The sequence below is a fragment of the Thunnus thynnus genome, chromosome 2, assembly GCF_963924715.1.
Source record: "Thunnus thynnus chromosome 2, fThuThy2.1, whole genome shotgun sequence".
NCBI classification, from domain to species: Eukaryota; Metazoa; Chordata; class Actinopteri; order Scombriformes; family Scombridae; genus Thunnus; species Thunnus thynnus.
Genome location: NC_089518.1, coordinates 18,532,221 through 18,555,438, shown reverse-complemented (window position 1 = coordinate 18,555,438; position 23,218 = coordinate 18,532,221). Strand labels below are relative to the sequence as shown.

General features: G+C 41.0%; 1 protein-coding gene across 4 annotated transcripts in view; it reads left to right on the top strand.

The window, feature by feature from the left end:
• The window catches only part of LOC137195356 (probable E3 ubiquitin-protein ligase HERC2), a 335,566-nt gene that overhangs the window by 46,807 nt on the left and 265,541 nt on the right, over positions 1-23,218 (top strand). For all 4 annotated transcript variants that reach the window (XM_067607635.1, XM_067607631.1, XM_067607643.1 and 1 more), the window contains exons 3-4: positions 10,988-11,030; positions 14,705-14,930. In XM_067607635.1, the coding sequence (XP_067463736.1) occupies positions 10,988-11,030; positions 14,705-14,930 (269 nt within the window). The remainder of the gene's footprint in view (positions 1-10,987; positions 11,031-14,704; positions 14,931-23,218) is intronic.

The window sequence follows — 23,218 nt, the reverse complement described above, 5'->3', positions numbered from 1 at the left end:
TTGCTCTAATCTGGCAGTTCAGAGAGATTACCAAAGCAAGACGTAAATCTGAGCAGATACATTAGCTTCTCCTCTCTATACCACAGAAGAAGAAGAAGAGAAATGAAGAGAAACACATTCATCTCTTACCAACTTCAGCAGCCCAGTAATAAAGGGTGCTATTCAGGTGTAAGGCTGTTATTTGTGCACCTACATGACAGATTAAATTATTTTTAGCCTGCGGGGAAAGGATCACCATTGTGTTTGCCTTTACAAGGAATAATCACGTCTCTTTACCTTTTTAGCAAAGTGGTCACATGATCTCTGTGCTGTATACATTTGCTTTATGCTTCAGATTAAAAGATTAAAGGCTTTATGGCGAGAAAAAAGACACAAACAGCAGGCCAATGAAAACCGTGATATTGTCAAAAAGGGTTGGAGTCGGTGCTACAGTTGTGTCGTATACATTATGGAGGAGACCCTCTGTAGTGCGATTAGGAAGATAATGTCATCACATGTTAATGACCGGAGTGTTTGCAGTGTGCAAAATGAGTGGCCTCTGATATGCAAAGCACTTCTGCTGAGAGTGTAGGATTGTCTGTATATGGAAATCCTGTGAAAATAGAGAAGCTAGTCTGTGCAGTATAGAACAGACAGCATTATTTATCCCCTTTTCTCCGTTTCTCTCATTTTCCTCCTTTTTATCCCCCTTTGGGTCTCTGGATCCTTTCCCATCTCTCCTCTGTTGCCCGGGCCTATCCCCGGCTCCCTGGGGACTGGAGGACGAGTGGTTATTTCTGACTCTGGAAGATGGTCGTGACTAATTGATTCGACATCTGATGGAACGTGTGTAACGTCTCTTTTCCCCCGCTGCTCCAGCCTTGCCACTTGCTCAGATGAGCAGGAACCATTAATGTATTGTGCATATATTTATGTAATATACGGCTGTGTTTGATATGAGAAATGTGTTTATGCCAGCACTGTCTGTGTTCCTCTGTAAACCCCAAGTAGTGTTGTCCCTGGTAATCTAAATTATTACTGGACTGTTTGATGTTACCCTTAGAGAAAAGTAATTCTGTATACCAGTGCATTCCCATTGGTCTCATAACAATGGATTATATGGCTAACACTCAAAATACTCCCACTTATGTATCTGTTAGATCGCTTTGTATTGTTTTTACATGTTTGTGAGATGTTGCACCACATACAGTAAACACAATTGATCCCAGAGGTGCTTTATGGCAGGAATGCATCTAATTCACCTATTGAAGCTTAGTCTTCTCTCTTTCTGTGCGTCTCTCTCCTCCCCACTGTCTTCCTCTCCTCTGGTCCTCTGTCTTTGTCTTTGTGGTGTTGTTTTGGGTTGAGTCCAGAGACCTAATGAGGCGGTTCTGATGGGCTAAGTCCCACAGCTCTCGAAGCTGCAGCAGGCCATTGTTGATTCCCACTCCAAAGTACCTAATTGATCTAATCATTTAGCCGATTGGTCAAAGTAATCAGTTGCTGGTGGGCACACATGGAATGAACGATGACAATTGTTAAGTGACTGCAGGACGGTTTCTTGTCGCTATCTACAATAGGCTAGAAGTAGGTAAAGCTGTGTATGTTTGTGTGTGTGTGTGCATAGTTGGTTGTGTACGTACTGTGTGCACCCAAGTCGCTGGGAGTGTCTGTCTGCTTAAATACCTTAGAGAATAAAGTTTATGGTTACTTTGGTTTTCTTATCCTATCAAAACTTTCTGTTTATGAGATAAATATTTCATGAAATTTCGATACCTAGAGTATAAAGTTCTCATTCAAGCTCACAAGGAGTGGATAATATTTTGCATGTAATTTTAATGAACAGTGTAAAGTATATTTCAAAGAAGTACCCTTCATTTACATCTTTAAAGGTCTACAAAGCATGGCGCAATGGAACTTCCTTTATGAGGAGGACACATTCAGTATATCGTCTAGATGTGGAGAAGGCCACTGGGGAATGATCAAGTGTGCATCCCATCGACCCGCATCCTCTTCCCCATTACCCTGACATTTCATCCCTACATTTAATTCCAGGCCTTTCTAAAGAGCAGGTAATAGTGCAGAGGGGTACAGGGACCCAGAATTAAGCAGTTTTACACCGAAGGGTAATTTGGTGTGATAAATGTGCCGTCGCTGGTAACTAATAATACATATTTTAAGTAGCAGCGGCACGGCTCCGCGGCCCAGTAAAGGTAGCATCATTATTAATGTGGGAGTCGCTGCGTGTTTTAGTCAGGGTTACGGCACCAAGGTCAGAGCTACGTTTCACTGAATTAAAAGCCATTTTGAGCTATGGCACTCCTAATCAACTCGGACCTAAAGGTGCATAGCTCAGTTATAATGAGGCACCAATGAATTTAAATAAACAGCAAGATCTAGTGATTTATAAAGGCAATGTGCTATCCTTATAGCTCGTTAGCCATGACGGATACTCTTTATTCTCCGGGCCTCTTTACCCACAGGACCCTGAGCTTTTAACCAAGTAATGTCTGCCTCCATTGTCAGCGGATACGCATTCGGAGCAGGACACTTATCCCCGTCATTATAAAAAGTGGAGACACAATACAAGAGTAATGGTAATGTATGCCATCCAAATAGGTGATTTTTTTCCTCCCCCCTCCTCCGTTTTCACCGATGTAAAAACTACCCCAGAGTTTTTGGTCCATGAATTCATCATCATATTTTCACAAAGGGTTTTTCATATATCCTAAAAGGAAGCATAATCCTTGATAGTGGAAATGTTTTGCATTTAAAGGGGTACTTTTGGTCAGGGAATTGATGGTGATGTTTGGGGGGGCTGTAGAGAAAGGAAAGTTCTAGTTTTTAGAGTGATCACTTATATAAATTATAATATTTTCATGACTGAAAAGTCAGTGGCTTATTTCAACTACTTTACTCTGAAATAATAGAAACTTCCGCAGTCAATGCGCCACCATTAATATGCTGATTAGGAACTTTCTAGAATAATGATGTTTGATGCTCAGACTCTCCTTCCTCCACATTTTAGGAATTAATTCTTAAGCAGTCCCCTGTCTCTTAGCAAGAGTAACTATTTTTCACTTTTATTTCTCCTTTTCTTTTCCAATATTGATCTGGCCTGTTGCAATCACAGGTATTGCTCCTGGCTCTGCATTTCTTACTCTAATGACCAAGGGAGGATAGTTAATACTTCAGCCGGGGCCAGACAGGGCAGTGAGGCGTGCACATGTAGCCGCCTCTGGCCGCCCCCCTGCTGCTCCTGTTGGGGCATGCCAGGGCATTAGCCACTTCATCAGGTTCTTTGTTGCCCGCCTCTCTTTTGTGTCGCCCTTGAAGGACGTTGCAAGCAAAGCCATGGCTGCAGCCTCCTCTTAACGTCTTGATACAGCTTATTCAGGGGACTTTCTGAGAAATCAATGGCTTAGGACGGGCTTTTTTTTTTTTTCCAGGCTCTGGCTTCAGGATGTGTTTCTCTCTCACTGATTCCAGCTCAAGCTGCTCACCTCATGTTAAGAATGACTGCTTTTATCGCTGTACATTTTATTGCATCTATTTAATTAAAGAGAGTCTTCCTTTTAAAAGAATAATTTAACTATGGGAATTACTGCAGGGTAAAGACTAGTATTCTACCACTGAGAGGAGTAATCGGTTCAGTTGTGCATGAGCAGGTACCGTATCCTGATATGCACTACAATTTTCTTTGTATGTGGCAATACCTGAGGCCATTCTGAATTTAAATTGACATCAAATATTTTCATTTTCCAAAGGACAAAAGTGTTGACTCACCTCCAAAATACACTTGTTTGATTTCCCATGTGAACATAGTACACAGTGACACCCATAGCTTTCACCATTCAGAGACTCACTCACTCAGCCTCTCACTGTGCTCCGCATTTCAGAGTAATTTTCACTCCTGACACCACGGCTCTGCCTACCTGCCAATTTCTGTCTCAGTTCCTGAATGGGTGATTTGTAAAGCCATGTTCACCTCAACACTCAGAAGATTTACTCAGGAGTGAGCTTGCCAGGTGTTTGATCTGTCAGTTCGCTCTGTGTTCACAAAGTTGCTGAAGGGAAAGTAATAGCCAGACTCAGACAGTTGACTCAGCCAACTGAGTTGCTTATGGAGTTATAATGGAATACATATGGTCGTTAGTTGGGGTGGGAATCACAGATGAACTCACAATACAATACTTTTACAATAAAGGTAATTCTGTGATACACTATGGATCACAAAAAAATAATCAATGACAGCCATTCCCAAACTTAAGAATGCCATGGCCCAATTTGAAATCTGAAAATCTTCCGCGGCCCACCCAACAATTATATCACAACTCTGATCAATATATGACACTAAGCTGAAGTATTTCCCTATATATTTTTTATTTGATAAACACAACAATTATATGTGAACATAGGCCTATGGCAATGCTGTGTAAATTATTAATCCATCCACATACATGTTACAATTTGTCAAGCAACAAATGTAAGAAATCAAGTGCAAATAGTGAATTGTTAAGCCGTTATCTTGGCGGTTTGACACTGGATAATAAAACACTTTTACCTAAAATTTCAAAATATCCAAGCCAATATCAACATGAAGAAAAAACAGGCAGAAAATATAATTTTAACAATGAATCAGGCCAACACTTGTATATCTTCCAATACATGCAGTCTGATGCAGTATTACAATCCATCACAGCTGGGCTCATTGTCCTGTAATGTTTTGAGGTGTTTAACAGCACAAAATAAAGTGCTCACTCTTACAAGTCCATAAATTGACATTAACACAAGATTTACTCCAGTCTGTGTCGGACCACCTGCAAACAGTTTATGTCGATACACTGGATATGAATCACATGTTGGGTAACGTTACATTGTGTCACCTGCAACTCACCTAATGAGAAGGGTGATGTTAGTGCATAACAGCTGTCAAAGTCTTAATGTCTGGCTGAATGGATGTCTGCTTTAGGCAGAGATCAAGCACCTCCCAGCATAGCACACAGACAGGCAGGGGTTTGTCTTCTGGTCCCACACTTGTAAATCCCAGCGATAGGTACTCACTTGAGTACTTTCTATGAATCCTTCTTTTTGATTTGATTCTCTGTTAACTTCTTTTCTTTTGCGACCTGATAGCCACTGCTTCATTTTAACTCTTTCCCTGCCAATGATGAGGTATTCCATCAATTAAAATTCCCCGCCAATGGCCAGATATAAGATAGTTCTGGATCAAAAATAGCTCAGATAAATGAAGAATAACACAACAATTTAAATCCCATGGCTTTATTTTATTAGTTCTGATTACTTTTTAAAAAAATGCAAATACATTTTATGGTAATTTTAAACTTAATTACAAAATTGAAATTTTTGATTTATTTATTGTAAATGACCTCTCGCGGCCCACCTGCAGTACCCTGATGACCCACCAGGGGGCTGTGCCCCATACATCAGGAATCACTGATCTATGATATATCACGATATCTGTAACTGAAGAAGAAAGAAAAAAATATTTCAAAGAGCAGGAAATAATCAAATAATGTACAATGTTTATTAACAGTACATTAGTTTCACAGAAAAGAAATGCCACCAAGTATAAATATCAGAACACTGCTAACTGTAGCCTCAGTTTGTATAAATATTACAACATCGATAACTGTAGACTCAGTTTGTGCATCTCACACAGAGCTGCTGGTAGCGTTAGCAAGTCTGATAGGAGGCAACAGAGAGGCAACGTCGTGCTAATAACCCAAAGATTTATTCCTTTTCAGTGGCAGTATACACAACACACGACCCGTTGATAACTAACTGTGCTATATTCAGAACTTTACAAGATATTCATGGCTGACGAGTGATGATGGTAACGTTAACATGGTAAACATCTGCACTGCAGCTACGTACTGACACTCCCCCCCCACACACACACACCGGAGAGCTAGGTCAGCTACAACACAGGTACCATACAGAAACCTTTACAAAGGGCCGTGAATGTGCCTCTAGTGGCCGTCGAAGCTCCAGCACGGACACAGAGAGTCTGACAGCAGCTAGTTATTTTGCTTGCATTTCTTCTCCGTTGTCACCTTCGATTGGCGTTTACCTGACTGTCACCAGCCTGTTCAGCGCCTCCATAAGGAGGCGCAGGGTAGTGGTAAGCCAAAGTAGCTGAACCAATTCTGAGCGGTCCTTGTTTCAGAAAAAGGAACGATACTTAGCGCTAGTGTATCCATAACGTATTGCAAGTGTAAATATTGCAATATGTTGCCATATCAACTTTTTGTCCCACCCTTAGTTGATTTCTATATTGCAACAACAAAAGCTGGTATTATCTCTTGAAACCATTTTACTTTCTGTTGGAAGCTGGTTTGCTGTAGTTCTTTTCATTGAAGAGCATGGCTTTCACATGCCAAAAGGCAATGAATCTGTGTGCTTTAAACCTACACACATAGCTGTGTGTATGCACTGTTGTCTCTTCAACTTATGTCTTATATTTGGCTGCACTTCTCCTAGCTTTTTATTTTCCTGGTTACGCTCCCTCCTTCCTGTTATTGTGGTTTATAAACAAGCTGTAGTTGTTTTTTGGGCTGGAGGTCGTTGATTTGTCTGCCTTTCTCCGTAGGTACTTGAGGTCACCATGGCCCTGGAAGCATCAAGCTTCGAAAATGAGAAGCCACGCTCGGCTCCCCCGCTGGCGACCGGGAGCACCCCTTGCCCGCGCCCGCCCTGATGATTAATGCCACCCCCGTCCAGCCACAAACCTTTCTGCCTCAGATAATGCCAGGCAGCAAGCACGGCTGACACTTTTAATGTATAATTAAGTAGAAAAAGTCAGCACTGGCTATGCAAATTTTATAAAATGATAAATGACGCTGTACAGCAGCAGGGATTGATTTGGTGTAAATGAAACTAATTAAGGAAATGTCAAACATAATTAATAAAACAGGTTTAAGCTGCAAAACATTGTCAATTGAATGAATGAGGAGGCATTGGCTCCCATTGTTCAGGCTTTATTTAGGTCTTGTGTTTAGCTTGTTCCCTGCTCCAGAATGCTCTCTCCCCTCCTCACACCCTCCACCACCAATTCCCTGAGAGGGGGAAAATAAATTTGCTTGTCTCTCCGCTGACTGTAGAAATTAATTGCTGAAATCTTGTCCCATCCAAGTGTTACATTCACACGCAGGACATTAACATAACTAATTTGAAAGAGCTCAAATGACTGCATAATGGAGCTCCGTCACCATGCATGACAGTCGCTGGTCATACCAAATTAGCTTGGTTTTATAATTGAAAATTTTCCCCCCCTTTCTAATTTTTACACCATTTCCCTCCTCTTTCTTCATCTAGTTTTTCTCCTCTTCCTTGCTCCTCTTCCCTCCATGGTATCGTTCCTTTCCGTTCCGTTTTCTTGATAAGAACAAAGGTTTTATAATTTACAAAAAGAGTGCTTGACCTATAATTAGAGAAGAGGAGTGAGGGGAGAGGAGGGGGAGTGCCAAGTGGTGGCGGCAGAGTCAGATCCTTAGTCCTGGTAATGATGCTGGAGACCTTGTGGCCCCCGGGGAGGCAGAAGAATAATGGGATGGGCTATTTTTATGGGGGAGCAAAGCAATGGGCCACCAGCCGCTGGGATGCTGGTGCCTGGGTATGGTGCAGAGCAGCAGGGGCTAGCAGAGGGCTAGTGGGGGGCAAAGGAGGGTGAACACTCAACCTGCCAGACTGCCAGCTCTCAGCCCTGCCCATCAGTTCTGTACGTCAGCCTGATGCACCGCTGTCGGACTCCGTGCCCCCGCGCCAGCCGCTGCCCTTGCCGCAGAGAGAGAAAACTGAGTGGCTGGGTGGATGGGTGGGTTGGAGGGGGGTAGAAACATCTGCCACTCTGAGAATAACAGAGGACTTAAAGATACAAGGTGAGGGAGGGGGGGATCACAATGAAGTGGTGTATCTGGATAGTCCGATAAATACACATTAATGGCCACAGATATGAAAATCTGGATCAAATAATATTGGAAAAGTCATTGGTAGGCTTTGTTTGCTAATCAGTCTTTGTAAAGACTGCTAAAATATCTAAATACTTAACTTCTAAAGTTTGTAGCAGTCAACTGGAGTTTTATATCCCACGCATTTTGCACTTTTGTAATCTAAAACTAAAATATCTAAAACTAAATGCTATTTATTGCAATGTACCGTTTGACCCAAGTTTGGCGCTAACACAGATATCGTTAATAATGTGCTTGAGTGCAGACTTCTGCAGAAGACCTACGGCTGCCAATATTTTGTGTTATGGTTCCACACACTCTTAAGCACCGCTATTTATCATACTCCCACATAATAATTCTCTAGAGTTAAAGGAGCAAAAGAAAACAACAACAACAAAAAAAAAAGTATAAGAACAAAAGAAAACAAAAAATACAAAACAAGAAAATAAAACTCTGGAACAGTCACAATCTTTATTCCCATTGCTTTTTCATTCTCATCTTTATTTCATTACTCCAGCGAGGACTCTTTTGCTTGTAAAAGTAAACTTAAATCCTGGACTCCTGTACTGTTTTTGTATTCTTTATGCATGACAGTAACATCACCACAGCAACCATACCCCCACCATCAGCCACAGAGCTAAAATGATTTTTAAATCAATGCCCTGCTGCTGATGTATTTAAGGATTTCGGTGTTTAAAAGCGTGGTCCTTTAACGGATGTCCTTTCATTATAGTATTTTTGTTACCCATTATTCCCGTGACCAGAGAAACCATACATAGACTGGAAATTAGCAGTAGTTCATAATGAGTGTGGTCGGTCCACTGAGCTGTATGTTCTGAGTTGAGCACAAGGATATAATTTCATGTGAATTATTACCATGTGCATTTCTCCAGGAGCACTTAAAAGCTTATAACGTACCCATGTATCAGAGGTGGCGTTTCTTTCTGGTGCCCGAGATGGAGCTGAAGTTATAGTCTCTTGTGTTTATTGCTTGGTTTTGTTCTGCTGGAAAGGGCATCAAAGCTGACTACGTTGTGCTGTACATTCTGTAGTTTAGTTCATGCTTGGCTACAGTAAACAGAACCAAAAATAGTATTATAGCTCTGCATGGTGTTAAAAACTGTTCTGAACAATTAAAAGCTACAGTGCCATACATACATATTATACCAGTCAAAAGTTTGTTGTTAGTTTCTCACTCAAGTGAATGGGAAGGTGTGTCCAAACTGACTGGTACTGTATATGTATATACATTGCAAGCAGAATCTAAGCAAATATCTTTATCTTAGTTGCACAATATATACTGTTGTAAATCCACCTGTGTATAGAATATGTTTTATTTATACTGGAAAAATGGGCAAAACTGAGGTATAAATATCACAAGCACATATTCTACAATTGCTTGATCTCAGATTATGTTGGCAAGGGATACTATTGCCCAACAATACAACAGACAGAGCTTCTTACAGCTGGATAAAAGTGCGGACAGTTGGGTGATGAAAGCAGCGACCACTCACGACATTTTTACATTACAAGCTTTCTGTGACATTTTCAAATTTTGCATAAGTGTAATCTTATAAATGAATTCCCAAAAAAGCGCACTGCCAACATTGGTATATGGTGTATAATACATATATAGTATACATAAAAGTACACACACACATACAGTCTCTCTTCCTCTCCTACACACACACTCACCCCCCGTCAAACACACAAACACTCTTCCCCACCATACAATATTCATATTTTTATCAGAAGTATTTATCACCCCTCACTTATGTGTAATACACTTATTTATCTTTTTACTACTTATGTGTAACACTGCACCTGTGCACCATTGTGCTATATAATGTATGTATATATGTATATTTCTCTTTCCTTTTATTATATATTCTAATTGGAACTAGAGCTCGAAGAAGCCAAATTTTGCTGCTTTCAATATTGCCATCTACTGTGTTGCTGTGCATGTAACCATAAAATCTCTTGAATTTCTTGAATCTTGAATTTTGATAAAGTCATGAACATCCTTTATTAGAATAAGCATTGCATTCCTGTTCCTGTGATAACAGAAACATCTATTATAAATCCCTTAAACTATGCAGTACATCTCTAAAAATCTATGATCAGTTATGCACATTTCCCCTAAAGTTTCCAAGTGGTATTTCACCTTTTGTGTTATTTTCTTTCACACATTTTGCTACAACTCTTTCCGACTACCCAACTCTTAAAATGCCAAGGGTCATGAGTCAAACATATGCAGCACGGATTACAATTTATTACCCCACATTTGCCTGATAATTTTTCTCTTTTGACAAGCTTAGGTAAATCATATAACCTACTCTATAATGTATGAGAACTCAGCTGGCTTGATGAGTAAAGTCTGTTGCTATTGGCTGTTACCCCTGTGGTGTTTGAGTTCCCATAAGACCAATAAGGCTTGTCTGTGTTCCAACATGACTTGGATCACTGCAGGAAAAGGTAGAGGTTCAGGTATTTATAGAAACCATATGCAAATGGATCAGTGCCATGTTGGATTGTTAGAACAGAGAGGTGATAGTTAAATACATGTACATAGAAGGAGAAATATATATATAGGCTTCTCCTTCTCTTTGAGACAAGTCTAATCAGTTAGGAAGACCTCCCCTTCTCATTTCATTTGAATATATTCAGCTTGGACTTGACTAAATGTCTCTCCCCTCCCATGCATCGTATTCCTTCCTGCTGAAGGTTCATTATTTTACAGCAGGGTGTGTGAGAGGTGGCCCCAGTCTCTGGACTCTCTGTTGAGGCTGTATTAATCAAACTTCACACAGCGGGGAAGGGTCCACCCACTGACATGGCACTGCTCACTCTACACTTGAGGACAAAAGGGAAAACACACAACCTAAGCTGTTAGTGTGAAACATCTAGTCTTTTGAAGATAATTGCTTTTAATTATTTTCACAACAACAATCATAGGACATGCTCACAGAGTATTTTACAGCATTGTTAATTCATTTCAGTTGATTTGTCTAATAACATTGTCCTCCTTTTCTCCACAGTGGATAACAAGATCTTTGCATGGGGAAATGGCACCAGTGGACAGTAAGTACATTTCAGAAATGAAAACATCTAAATGAGCATGTGAACAGTGCTTATTACCTCCATGTTGGTGTTGTAGCACTGTTCAGACTTTCAACACCAGCGGCGAAAGTGGATGAGAATGTGTAGTGATACTCAGGTATCCATTAAAGTTGAACTATCCTTGGATAGTTTTGTTCTGCCCAGTGGTCATCCTATAATACCTCATTGTCTTCTGACTATATACTGTACAGGTGTATATAAAACCGCAGAAAATCACCCGGACAGGCAGACAGACAAACAAAAAAACAAACAGACAGACATACTAACTTACTAACATAAGTTGTTTTCCTCCTGATGAGCTTCCTTGTTAAAACTTCTCCAGCCAGGAGCCAGTCTGGCTGTAATGACATCTAAGGGCCTGGGGGCTACAGCGATTCAGTGGCCCTCAAGTACTCAAACAGCAGCACAGCAGACCTCAGAGAAATACATAAAGGAAACAAAGGCATCACTTCTCACTCTCGCATCATCTCCCATTGTCCCTTATTCTCTCACTATTGCACTCCATCTGTCTCTCTCTCTCTCTATCTATCTCTTCTCTCTTCTCTCATGATGCTTTGACCCCTCTAAGCAGGTTGAGGCTCTCCAGTGGGGAGCTTATAGTTGGAGGAGCCTATAGTTGGAGCTCCACAACACCCACTTGCAGAGCAAAGGGTGAGCATCTCCGTTACACAGCTGGCACTCTGATATCTGAAAACTCCTCAGCTCTCCTGTGTGTCTCACTGGAGGCGAGAGAGGAGAAGAGTATGAGGGAGCTGTGTAAATTTAAACTGGCAAACTTTCTGATGGAAATAGCAGTGACCCCAGAGTGGTCTTGTCTTGAGTTGAAGCATTGTTGTAATCAATACAGGCTCTCATGGGGATGGCGGGCGAGGACCTTTTGTTCCCCGTTTGTGGAAATAATGGAGAAGACTGTTATTTTTCCCAGACATGCCGCAAACTAGCAGATATGGCCAGGGCATTGCAGGTTATGACGCTGGCTCAGGGAAACAAATACAAAGAGGAGCATTTTATCAAGAAGCAAACAGCAGAGCTCTGTTTGAAGCTGCAGGGAGCTCACAGGTCACAGGAGTGCTGGGGCTGCGTTTGACCAGCTCATCTTGAAAAGGGGTCTTGGATGTTCTTTGTTCACTCACACCAGGGACACAGAGACAGAAACACAACTCTCAGCCAAAGCCTATGTAAAGTCATTTGTTCAGCTACAAATTGAGTTAGGTTCAGTTATCATTTCTTTCCCAGGAACATAAAACTGACCTTACTGAAATATGCCTATTAGACACACTTACTTTATATGTCACTCGTGTCTCTATAGGGAAAACATACTAGCAGTGCTGCAATGGTGTAAGCTAAAAATGTCTAATGAGATTTCATGTTATATTGTTCTTCATTTCATCTGTACTAAAATCAATATATTAATGAGAATATTTGTACAATATCAATATATATCACAGTGTCGCAAATGGGGAGAAAAATTACATAAAAGATGATTAAAATTGATAAAAATCCTTCACTTGTAAAACAAAAACTACTGTATATTCTACTGTATACCGTATATAATTTTAGTTTTTAGTATTTATGTTTACATTCAGTGATACTCACCAAAATGTAATATGTGTATCCTTAAGGTCTAACAGAAATGTTAAATGTATTTGAAGAGCTCATTTGCAAAATCAGATATCTCCATTTTTAGTCATTTTCATATATCATGTTTTTTTTGTTTATTGTGCATTCCAGGCAATATCAATCAAAATACGGTTGGGTTGTTTTGATTAAGTAAAAATAACTCAACAAAATACAGGTAACGTACAAATTTAATTAAACTTTATTGAAAAAGTTTTTTTTTTCTTTTTTCAAACTTAGTTTGTTTTTAGGTAAAAGCAGATAACTCCACATTTCATGTTTCAGAGTCAAACATGTAATGGATGTAAGTTTCTTCTAAGTACAACATTTAACATTCTTTAACATAAAACAAATGGGTAAAGTGCTGAAAATTGCAATAAAAACAGCCCGTTAATGGGCAATATTACACATTTACAAGATTATACCTCGGAAAATTCCAGCCAGACTACAAAACCCCTGAGTATGAACGTGCCAATGTTTTAACCTGCAGAGTGTTATTAAAGACCACAGTTGTCCTTTTTTCAAACCGCTACCACAGTGGTCGACCAGACAAGCTCATTGCAGAACTGACTCATTGAGCCTAAAGTTTGCCACAGTTTTTAGTCTACAATTAGTTCTTTGGGAACTGCACTAAACTGGAAAAACAACTATTTTACAGCATTTTATTTAGTATTCAGTGTAACGCCATATTCAATGTTACTTATTCTTACTTAGTATTTCACAGTATTCAGTTTAACTCAATAGTGTTACTCAGTGTTTTGCAGTATTCAGTGTATCACAGTTTACTATTCCACTCTGTTAAGTTATTTCAGTACTTTCTGGAAATCTGGATTCACTGATGAGGAAAACATCACAGGCTCTTCAATTTTGTCCAAATTATCCATCTTAAGACAACTTTTAGCCAAAGTTACACCAAAATTCACTTTCACACATCACATCTTTGGCTGACCATAGTTGCTATATTGCGTCACCTGACCTGAAGACTGTGCACTGATACGCTGAACAGATTTTCGAGTTCTGTTCAAGAACAGCACTGGAGTTTAACATTTTCTGCTGTAAATCATAAACTTGCAATGCTTTGATAATGGACAAAGGACGGGTTTTGTGACAAAACGTATTTAGGGTTCAGAATGTGCTCTGTGTTAACAATAACTCACAATAGTCAATTCATTTTTTTTTAAAGGATGGTGTTTATTAGTTTTTGCAAATGAACTCTTCATTCCCTTCCTCATAAAACATTTGCTGGATTTACAATTTATATCCCTCTTTACTTGCTTGCAGTCTTCTTTTTCTCTGCCTTGTTGGAGCGTTATTGCATTACTTGGCCCATTTCAGCCACCTGTAGATCATTGGAATAGTGTGAAACCATTGGCAGGAGTGTGTATTGTGTCACCCGTGTGTGTGTGTGCACTAGACCAGAGGTTTTCAAACTGTGAAGCAGCGCGGGACAGATGAAGTGGGGCATGGAGGTAGAGACATGAGAAAAAGATGCTGCTTGAGGTGAAAGAGACAGGTGTATGCTGGCGTTGTAAAAACAACAGGAAGTTAGTTACTGTAGTTTCTGTTAGTTACTGTTACTATAGCCACACAGGAACTTTAAAATCCTTTGTGCCTGATTGCCACAATTAACATCAAAATTTGTACTTTTACTCGAGGGTCATAACTCAGTAAATCTGAACACACAGATATAATAAATACAATCTTAGAGTAACAGTTGTCTCTCTAAAAACCCCTAAACTAGACAGAATTCATAAAAAAATTTCCATAGTGCTACTAGAGGTCAGAAATTCCACAGGGTACCGTAAGTTAAACAACAGAATTTGTTCAACGATATGAATCTTATCATCTAAATATTATTGCACTGAAAATCATTAGATGATATTAGTGAGTAATTGCTAAGCCTTGTAACTTGAACATTCTTAATGTTGTTTCAGTCGACTTGTTTGTTTTCTTTTAGACCTTTCCCCATATCTTGGAATACCATGTACATGTTATATTTTCCTGTCTGCTTTTTCTAGGTTGGGTGACAGAAACAAGACAGTGAAGGACCATGCAGTCGAGGTTAAGTTACCACAGGATCTGAATGCTGAAGGAAGTCACATCAATTCTGTCGTGGTTGGTGTTGCGTGTGGAAGCAGACACTCCTTCATATGGACTGAAACCGGGCTGGCCTACGGTTTTGGGAACAACTTTTATGCTCAGCTAGGCTATGACTTCCAGAGGGCTGACTTCAAAGAGCACCAGGTATGTGGATGAAACTAAACACATTTCTAAAACGATTTAAGGATGTTTAAAAAGGGAAGACACACATTAGTGGTCCAGCAAAAGTACTTTGTGAAAAAGTATATAGACTAAACATTGTGCATGTTTTAGAGAACACGCTTCACATACAGTGTCCGCATCATACAAAATACTCGCAAAAATGTGCAATAATCACTTTAAACCCAGTGTGATTTTCTAATGTCCCCTTAAAACATCTACATAATCTCTACAGTATAATATCATTAGTTTTTAAATCATTGTTGTGAGAGAGAGAGAGAGAGAGAGAGAGAGAGAGGGGTGGGGTGGGGGGGGGCTGATGGAGGCAGGCCTGTGTGATGGATACCTCAAGGGCCTGGATGGCTCTTTGCTGGTTGTCTCTCTCTATCTCTGTCCTTACATGGCTTACTATACAGAAGCATGCTGCTGAACCATACAAATCCGAAATTAAGTGCTGTGGAATTGAAATTGGCTCTCTTGTGAAGTGTTCCACTTGCATTGGAGCTTAATTTTGCCTACTCATATCACTTGATTCAGTCCCTCAGTCCCTCTTTTGCTCGCTGCAGTCCATCGCTCCCTCTTCCTTCTCATGCAAAATAAGCCCATTTACTGCAATGTGACAGTGTCTAGGTGAATGATTGCCACTCAACTTGATACGTGTGAATGTGCTCCTGTGCGTGTGTGTACTGGATATATTATGGTTCCGACAGATTTTTTTCCTTGCAGTTACATTAGAGTGTTGTTATACATTGAGTCCTTTAGTATTTTACATCCATATATTGTAATGAATGAATGAATGTGTGACAGAGTGTTTCAGTCCACTCTCCTTTTATGCCCAAATATTTCTTTACCTGTTCTCTTCTGTTTGGTTGATCTGTATCTCCTTGTGCTTAACTCAAGGTGGAGATATTTACTTTCAAAATTTTTCAAAATTCTTGTTTACCTGCATGCTTAAAGTAATCCAAAACCAACTGAAATAAATGAAATAGTGATAGTTTAAGATGAATGTAAAAACCTTAAGGGGTTACCAAAAGACAGTTACTGTAACAGCAGTATTATCATCTACAATCTAAATTGTTTTTTGTCTTTTTGCCACAGTGAAGTGTTTTTGTAGACTGCATCTTTTTATTTCCCTTTTTTGTTGGTCATTTTGCGTCTGAAGTTGCTGTTTTTTTATAATCAGGATACTGTTTCCTTATCACGTTATGTGTTGTTCCTCTGGCCTTGTTGTAGCAGTTCTGTAAAACAAATTCCTAGAGAGGATGCTTTAGTGTTCTTATTCTGACTGGCCTTAAACTGGGTGCGGCGGCAGAAAGAACCCAGCCACCTGGCAGCAGTATGCAGGCCCAGGGGCCAAAGCACTCACCTCTCCTCCCTGTTAAAGGCCACTTGGATCTGCATGACTGCACCCGGCACTCACATCTCTCTGCTAAAGCAAAGGATACTGAATGGGGGGAAAATGCAGCAGCAGTAGCAGATAATGGGTCTTGGTGTTATGAGTATCCCACAGTCACCCTTTCCTCTCATTCTAGCCCTACCAATGGCCTTTGATTGCCCCAGGGAGAAGCCCAAACCCAGTCGTCTCCCTAACCTCCACATGCTTTCATCCCTGTTGCCTCCCTGTGTGTGTTTGTTCAGTAGGTCCAGACAAGCTGCCCCACCTCCAGCTATCCCCCAGACTCTATACTATATGATACTAGCTATTGTTATAAAGAATCTGTAGGTTGAAACTGCTGGCTTCACCCTTAAGGCTCAGTTTCTCCTTACCATCTGAAATAGAGTGGTAGCAGACTGCTGAGATCTGAGAAACACTATATTCTGCTCTTTATTGGCTCAGTGATAAGGTGTTGGGATTCTGCTCACACCTGTGAGCCCTTTGTTCAGGCTTGCTATGGCATTTCACCCGTAACAGACAAGGTTAGACAGAGCCCCTATTTAATGGTTTGATTGACATTATTTAATGTCACACCGTGGGGAGGTATACGTCTGTGAACGGAAATGAAAGTTAATCTTAATTTTTTTTCCTTCTCATGTCTCTGCCCTCTCCCTCTCTGTCCTCATTAGGACAATGACATTGTCACTTTCTCAGGGTTTTGAGGGATGTGTTTGTATGCAAGTAGGACAGTCCCTCTCTAGTTCTCCATGTGCTGCTATAAACATTTTGATAAGGCTTAGCAGTCACTGACTACTGTGTGTTATTGTTGTAGCTTTGGTAGTATCAAACCCGTATCATGTACCATAGGTCTGTTTGTTTTCGTGTTCAAGTTATTTTCACCCTGTATACATAGCATAGCTCAGTCGGTAAGTAGGTTAACACCTCCTAGCTGAAAATGTACCACCCATTGTCTGCATTTTTACAAAACTAGGCAAAAAGCGACTGTGGGAGCATGAAAATAAACTCTGTTCCTAAGTGTGACATGTGTGCAGCTTGAGCTTGGCACGGCATCCGTGTTCAGCCTGGCTGAGCACAACTTGTTTGAATGTCATATTTATCCCTGTGTTTTGTCAGAAAATTAACTTCCTGTGAGTTTGCGGCAGAGCCGAGCATATGGCCTCAGCTCTCTGGAGATGACAACCTAGCGGAGCGGGAGCTCGCCGGTGCCGCTGCCCTGCTCTGGCGGCAGATGCTCCGGGCTTCTCCGCGATTAAGTGGAGATCATCACTGTTTTCTTTGAGCACCGCTGTGCCTTGTACTCTGAAGTGTTCCGTTAATCACTGCCTGCCTCTCTGCCTTTTCCACACAAGCTGCCAAAGCACTCATTAAGTTTGAATCTCCCTCTCACCACTCGCTTGCTTACCAGCTCGATACATTGCGTGACTGAATCTTAGGAGTCACCCTTTCTGCAGGAACACAATGGTTTGTTGCACCTGTTTGCTAGAGGGATCATAAAAGCGATTGTGTTTTTGTGCAGGCTTGTTTGATTGGTATATGTGATTCCATAACTGGCTCTCTTCTGCGGTTCATTCATTTTTAAGGCATTGTGTACACACTGTAAAAGAAGTGTTGTTCTTTGTGCTACTGAATGTTTTCTCTGGTCTGTATGCTGATGTAGTCTGTATTTTAGTTTCTCCCCGGGCACTAAGATGCCGCCTTGTTTCCAGTACAGGCCTCTAAGGGGGGGCGAAGCCTTTCCTACACTTGTCTTCCTCCCCAATGATGCCTCTTCCTTCTCTTTCTGCATGTTATTAGGAAACACCACAAGTCACATAGAAACTGAATCTTTGTAAAAAACCCCCCCCCCCACCCAACCTGTGTATCCCACATTCAGTTGCGTTATGCACATCTCCTACACAAGCAACCATCCATTGTTATTGTTAAACATTGTGACACGCTTTAACCCTGATTGATCTTGATCTCCAACACAAATAATAATGTGATTACAGGCTTTTCTCTGCTTCTCTCTTCACAGCAGTGGAAAATAACATTAGATATTTCCTTTCATGTTAATCGCCTTGGTTGGAAAGTATACCTCAGTGCACCAATAGGCCTCAGTAATGCCTCCTTTCTTCTAAAAAAAACATCCAAAATAACCTATTTGCAGCACACCCACACACACATTGCTTAGCTCTTTAACACCGTTATTCTGCACCCATCAAAGCCTGGCTTGCTTGTCCTGGTGCAGTGATCATTCCCCCACAATAGCGGGATGGCATTACTGTGCTTTTGAAAGCATTTGCATGGCAAAGCAATAACATGCACTTTGTAAATAAAGGAATTGATCCCGTTCATCACAGGTTGGATTTCCTGGATAAAGCTGTGGGAAAGGGATCCCTGCACCATCTTGCATCGATAAACAGAACTTGTTTCCTCATCCTCAAGTTCCTTTCGCAATAACAGTTTACTTCTTAATCTTGTCTTTCTGTCATTCTGTCAGGCAGAAACACACATGTATGCGGTTCTCTCACATACACTGATTAGTGCCAGTTTGCCTCTTTTTCAATATGTAGATATCCAGATAGAAAGCTGGCCCTATTCATTGAGTCCAAGTACCAAAATAGCAAATGCTGTTCTCAATCAATTATGAAGAAATTGGTTTGCATTGTTGGAAGAGGTTGATTAGTGACATTTTTGAAGAGGCTCTTAAAATGACAGTACTTTCAAGGATGAGTTGATGGACAGCTGGTTCAATATTCATTCTACACTGTAAGGTCAGCAATAAACAATGTTTTTTAATCATAGTTTATACAGTATGAGTGCCATGCATTTATATCCTCTGGGCTTCCATATTGTTATTCAACACAATAAACGTTTATCTCATCTACTCAGAATCAAATCTATTCACAACTGTACAAATTGCCACTGTGCTCTTGGCAAGGTGCAGCTAATTTTTAGACGAGGAAATTCCTTGTCAGGAGCAGCCAAGGGAGAAGGTGTCAGTTTGATACCACATGTACTCTAACGGCTGTGCGGGAGCATAAGCGTTCGCTGCGCTTCGGTGACGGTGCGTTTGATTTCAACACTGACCACCGGTGATGCCAACCCTGCAGTCCTCATCTGAGCTGCCTCTTGAGATGCAAACATAGACTGCCCTCCCCCACATCTCACTTCTGATGCTGAGAGAAAGAGAGAGAGAAAGAGAGAGAGAGAGACTGAGATAGGGAGAAAAGTAAGTGAGAGGCTGGCAGACAATAAAGTCGATGTATAGTGTATACTTCTATCACTTGTCTATTGTTACACTGCAGTTACAGGCTATGCAGTATGTGGGAACACAGTGTGGGAGTACAGCGACCTAAACTACTATACCCATCTCCCCTAGGTGCACCTCAAAGGACGCTTGTTCTGTTCCTCTTCTCAGGCCCTGGGCTCTGCTGAAAAATGAGAGGCAAAGCAAGTGAGAAACAGGGAAGAGAGGGAACAGAGGGAGGTAGTCTCAACTGTGTAGGAAGGCTAACCTGCCCCTCTGGAGATCCTGTGTCTTTTCAAAAGCACCAAGACAAACCAGTCTCTCTGACTACTCGCTCCCTCCTCTGACTTCTTTAGCGCCACAGTGTTGAAATAGTTCTGTATGGTGACTTCTGCTACACTCTGTAACTCACTATAGGCATTTTTCATTGTTTGCTATTCTTCTTACCATAAGATGCTATGCAAACTTTGCATTTGGAATATGCATTATTTTCTCTGTGTGAGAGAGAGAATATGGTTTTTGTGACCTTGTTTTAGTTTGAGTCATATGCCCCACTGTTTCCTAATATGCCCCTAGTGTATGTAATGCTGAAAGCACATTTATTACACATCAATAATTCTGTACATTTCCTTCTGGAAAACTAATTCTCATAATAGGATTTTGTCAATGTGATTTGAATAATGATCTCAAAACATCCCATTTTAGGCTACTTAACTAAATAGAATATTACTGATTGCAACACTTATTCATGGTTGGGGTTTTGGTAACCTTCTTTTCTGTTTCTTGCCAACAGCCAATTTTCTCTCAATTAAAGCATGATATTAGCACTCAGTAGGGCATAAACAGAAATAACCGTACACTACTGAATATCATGCCTTGATTATGAGCTTAAGAGTGGGTGTACAGATGGATCCAGTTTCCATACTCCTATTAGAGTGTTTGTGTTTTTTTTATGTGTGTCTGTGAGAGAAAGGGAGAGGAAATCACTGCCTGCAATAATGCAATGTGCAGGAGCGTGTGTATGTACAAAGCAGGACGTTATCAGCTTTATCCTATTAAAACCTCTGGAAAGGGAGGGCAGGGGGAAGTGAAAGACAAAAGTCGCAGGTATAGTAAGAAGAAAAAGTATATCATTACATTGAAAGCTAGTCAGTGGTGATGCCAGTTGGCCAAAGTTAGCAGGAAGCTGTCCTAGTAAATGGCAGCAGCTGCTCGCAGTTCGAGAGAGCATGTCCCAGTCAGAGGAGAAAAGCGATGGCATCTACATTAATACTACCTTAATGGCCCATCTGGCGCTCCGTAGGGTCCCTGGCTGCGCCACCGACTCATAGGCGTTTGACAGGCAGTCTCCAGCGCACCAGACGCGCATGGCATGCCAAATGGCGGGGAGACGCCTCCGTGGCGCACAGATCTGTCAAACTCTCGCTGACGCTGTAGTCACACAGGCAAGGGAAGTTAAGGCAAGTTTTCACACGTGATTGGTTCTTGACATGGATGGGGGAGAGGGAGGGGGCAGGAGGAGAATGACTGGCTTGTCTATCTCTCTCCTCCACACCCTCTTCAAATGCACACATATGCACACACTCACAGGGTGCACAGATAATCACACACACCTTCACACATACACAACACACTTCATACTAGATGCTAAGCAGCCATGACCAGATTAAACCTCACTGAGAAAGCCAGGTTAAGATTAGCCAGTGGTGGATTCACTCTGCTCTGATGGCAAATTGAGATAACAAATATTATTTTTGCTGCAAGTCACAGCCTCTCCCTGTAAACAAATACTGGAACAAATTACTTCATTGGAAGAAATTGTGGAAGGTCTTATCAAAACACCACAGGGGTTTCTGGCTATAATTGGCATAATTGGTTGATAGAGAAGGCTGCAGTCCATGATGTGGCACAGTGATGCACTTTATGAGAACTGACTGATCATGGCTTTAGGTCTATAGATTGCCTTTTCAGATTTATAAAGATACTGTGCAAGAAGAGTTTTACTTAATATGCAAACATAGGACATTGTAGGGTTCACTGGTGTGTTGTATTTGCTTGGGAAATGTTTGGAAAATGCACTAGTGTGTCAAAAAGAATTACATGTGGGTCGTTCTTAGTAAATGACAAGAGTTACTTTATCTATAATGAAGCAATCAGAGTCATTTAGAATAATTCTGAGTTAAAATCAAACTGTTGCCTCTGCTCACCATCTTGTGACCGAGGTTTAAACTCAGCTAATAACATCCTCGCACAGGGTTAAGAGAAAACTTTAGAGTGCAGGGTGCTCCTCTCTTAACCAGTGGATGATCTCATCCCAATTCATACTCCTCTCTGCTTGGCCTTTCCATCAGCCCCTGTTGAGCTGCACAATACTGGTGCAGGTCACATTCTGAAGTACCCACCAGCACAGATCACAGTCCCAGACGTCTTTATCATACTGCTGCTGGGAAACTATGGCTTCTTTCTGTGTGAGTAAACTACACGTAAAAGTACAGCGGGAGTACTTTAAAACATTTACTACCATTCTCTCTCTCACACTTTTTCTTAAGGACATTTTGAGAGATAGCAGCAGTTCAAAAATGGAACGGAAGGTTCTTTAGAAAATGCATTTCAAATGGCTTATCCAGTAGGTAGCCCCAGAGGACACCTCAGGGATAAACCTTGGCAAGAAAGGAAGATAGAGGGAAAAAAGTGAAATTGGAAAAAAGACACAGCCGTGACTAAAACAGTAGAAATATATAGAAAAAAGTATCCTCTTAACCTGCCGACGCCTCTTCAGAGGAATCACAGCGCACCATATCAGCATTCACTTTCTGAACACTCTGCTGTGTTCTGTGTTTACAGTGAAAGCCGAGATCCGCTGATGCCTCATGCCCCAGACAGTCTCATATTTAGACAGCCAGTACAGGTGATATCTATATGACTCACACCAGGGTTAGACACTGTCCTAGTTTAGCTGAGGTTTTTTTCTTGTTTGGTGTTATTATTGTGGACGATGTTGTTCTTGCATTTAAATGAGTGGAATGATGGAAATGTTTATGACAAAGAAGAGAGTTGTGTTTTGTTCTAAACTAAACAAAACACAAAACTAGTGAAACTGATGTCAAGGCAAGGTTAGCTGGACAGCAGCTACCAAGGTTTGTGTGCAAAAAGGGGAAGACAAGAGAGATAAATAGAGAAGAGGGCTGAAAGGAAAGAGGAAAAAGAGGAATCAGCAAAATAGGTTGGTGGGGGGGGGCGGTTGAGAGAGAAGAGCAGGAGGAACTCTTCAACTTTCACTCTCATTCCCAGATGTGTTCCAGGCAAGACATAGCCTTTGAAGAGCTTGTGGCAAAATAGGCAAAATATGAATACACACACCCTCTCCATTTTCCCTCTTTCTCACATACTTCCTCTTTTCCTCTCATTCTTTCGCTCCCTCTTTCACAATCTCTCCACATATCTCTCTCTCTTTATCTTTCTCCCTGGGCATCTCTGTTCCTTAGTGGCAAGCCCAGCTGGGAGGGGCGGTTTCTGTGGTACTGGTACACAAACACGCACATAATGCACATACCCATGCCTTCACTGCTAACTCTGATTCACTAAAGATATTTTCATACAGTTTTTATACACATTTACATCTGTGACCAGGTCAAATGGAACATTTAC